Consider the following 2370-nt stretch of genomic DNA (forward strand, 5'->3'; position numbering starts at 1 on the left):
AGACATCGGTTTGATGAAGCATGATCTTGAAAGTACCAAGGTCGTGCCTGCTTCGATACGATTGTCAGCAGTCGTCACGGTACACACTTTTGTAAATCCTCCTTTTATCTCTGTCGTTGGATCGTGGACCAAAAGTTGCCAACTGACCAATAGACTTGACATTTTTGACGACGTCTCGAGAGCTTACTGACAATTCTGACTTCATCGAAATTGAAATCGTCTTCACTGAAAAAGTTTTTCTTGAGAATGATGTTGTCTTTTTTATTTCAGACTTTTAAAATTTTGAATTTGAAATTATTCTCTAAATTTTTGAGTCTCAGAATTTCCGCAAATTTCTGATTTTCGGAAAAATTTTTTGAACTTTTTCAATTTTTCAATTTCTAAGAATTCAACGAATTTATGAATGTCTTGAATTATTTGAAATTTGAAGTTACGAAGTTTGAATAACATTTGAGATTTTTTCTCACATTTTCGAGTTCTGGTCGGAGTCCTCCTTTAATTTTTTTCACCGTTCCATAGTGACTAATTTAATTTGCAAAAATTGACTCATTCCTCTAAAACTTTTTCTCAACAACTGGTTATTTTCTAACTTACATCGATACACGACTTTCCACTGGTTTCCAGATAAACTAATTGTATAATGAATCCATTTGGGATTCTCAGAAGTGTTCTTATAATGAAATATGGCCCCCTGAAAACTTTTCTCACTTTATCCCCGAAGATTTCAGGACTCACACTAATTTCAATAGGCTCCACATCAAAACATTCTCCATTTGCATTTGTTGCATTTGCTTTGAAAGCTACTACCATGTTCTGTGGCTTAGTGCGGTTTACTGTACCCATTGCTACCTCATTATAGAGATAACAAGCCTGGCTTCGTAGGTGAGCTATCTAAAACTTTTACAGTAAAACCTGTAATAGAAGGGCTCCTAACTTCTTTGGTTCCTGTCAAAGATATGAAAAAGTAGTCAACTGGTGAATCGTTTATCAGGACATTACAAACATTTCATGAGATGACACATTTTTGACATCTTGCATAGGAACCAAGACAAAATTAGCTCAAACTGGACAGTGTGAGTCATTCTATTACAGGATTCACTTTATAACTTACAATACACACTTCTGAACCATGACACGCCATCATACAACTGTTCCATGTAATATTTCCCAGATTTTTAGCATTCTTCAAAGAGTTTGGTTTCCCCCAAACTTCGATCATCACATGAGTGCCGGAAGTCTGAAAAAATAGATCTGATAGAATTTTTTTCATCTGAAACTTACCAAAAAATCAAAAACCAAAAACAGAGTCAGCAGTGATTTCATCTTTTCATTTTGTGAAAATATGAGTATGTAGACTAGCAACGTTTTTCTGAGGAGTTCCGGATGAGTGATTATGGGATTGATGGATTTGTTATGAGCTTGAAAAATAAATTTAAAAAAAACGAAAAGATGAAAAAAATATGAAAACTACAGATCACAATTTAAGGAAAAGCTTACTCTCCGTGCAAAATTAGGGACTACCGTAGTTCTTCTAATAGAATCCCACGGAAACTGTCAACTTTGAGCTCAATTATCTCGCTTCCTTTGAAAGATAACAAAATTTTGTCAACTGATAAATAATTCATCATAATATCACCAATATTTTATCAGTTGATAAACTTTTGATATCGCATATGGAAATTGAGATAATCGAGTTCAAAGTGGACGATTGGGGTGGGCTTCTATTATAGGAAATACGGAAATAAACACCTGACGATTTTCGAGTATCCCATTCATTTTCGAGTATCCCATTCAAACGAGTTTTGAAAACTGTCAAAATTCTTCTTTTCTCAATTACCCAATATTTAAGACATCGTGAAACATATACTTTTGAAACTTTCTATGTTTCAAGTTTCGCATAAATTCTCGAATTTTCCTCTACAGTAATAGTCATTCTTCATTAAAGATGTGTATTTATAAAATTCATTGAAAAAGCAATCAGATCAAATTTGTGTTCAATATGTGTCCTCCTTCGTCCCCACAATTGCTCATCCCAAGTTCTTATTCTCGAGAGCAAGTCCCACCAAATCGTTGCTCATCAAGTGTGTAGGAATCTGCAAAAATAACCAATTGTTTTTGTTTGAAGTAACCAATTGTTTTTGTTTGATCAACAGCTCTTGGCGGCTAATCTTGTACGGGGAAGGTACTTGGGGTGTCAAGTTACCCCCCCCCCCCAAACATTGTTGATAGCTTTTAAAGGAACCGAGATCATGAGCTCATAGTGAACGTATAATTGAGTTTCTATTAGAGCGAATAAATTCGACTTGGGGGTCAAACTTCAAAGTTCTTCCCCAAATTTACAAATTCCTTGAAACCGAACTTATTATATTC

The 2370-nt window shown here is 34.7% G+C and overlaps 2 protein-coding genes across 2 annotated transcripts in view; both read right to left on the minus strand.

Annotated features, from left to right (window-relative positions):
- The window catches only part of CBG15038, a gene marked incomplete at both ends in the record, with an annotated part of 3232 nt that extends 1909 nt beyond the window's left edge, over positions 1 to 1323 (minus strand). Inside the window, 5 exons of the mRNA XM_045245009.1 lie at positions 88 to 225; positions 595 to 691; positions 736 to 891; positions 1112 to 1237; positions 1282 to 1323. Of these exons, the coding sequence (XP_045095601.1) occupies positions 88 to 225; positions 595 to 691; positions 736 to 891; positions 1112 to 1237; positions 1282 to 1323 (559 nt within the window). The remainder of the gene's footprint in view (positions 1 to 87; positions 226 to 594; positions 692 to 735; positions 892 to 1111; positions 1238 to 1281) is intronic.
- Positions 1324 to 2027: 704 nt separating this feature from the next.
- Positions 2028 to 2370, minus strand: part of Cbr-ceh-53 — a gene marked incomplete at both ends in the record, with an annotated part of 4448 nt that continues 4105 nt past the window's right edge. The window contains one exon of the mRNA XM_002632798.2: positions 2028 to 2093. Within this exon, the coding sequence (XP_002632844.2) occupies positions 2028 to 2093 (66 nt within the window). The remainder of the gene's footprint in view (positions 2094 to 2370) is intronic.

Source organism: Caenorhabditis briggsae (assembly GCF_000004555.2).
Source record: "Caenorhabditis briggsae complete genome, chrIV, whole genome shotgun sequence".
Classification (NCBI taxonomy): Eukaryota; Metazoa; Nematoda; class Chromadorea; order Rhabditida; family Rhabditidae; genus Caenorhabditis; species Caenorhabditis briggsae.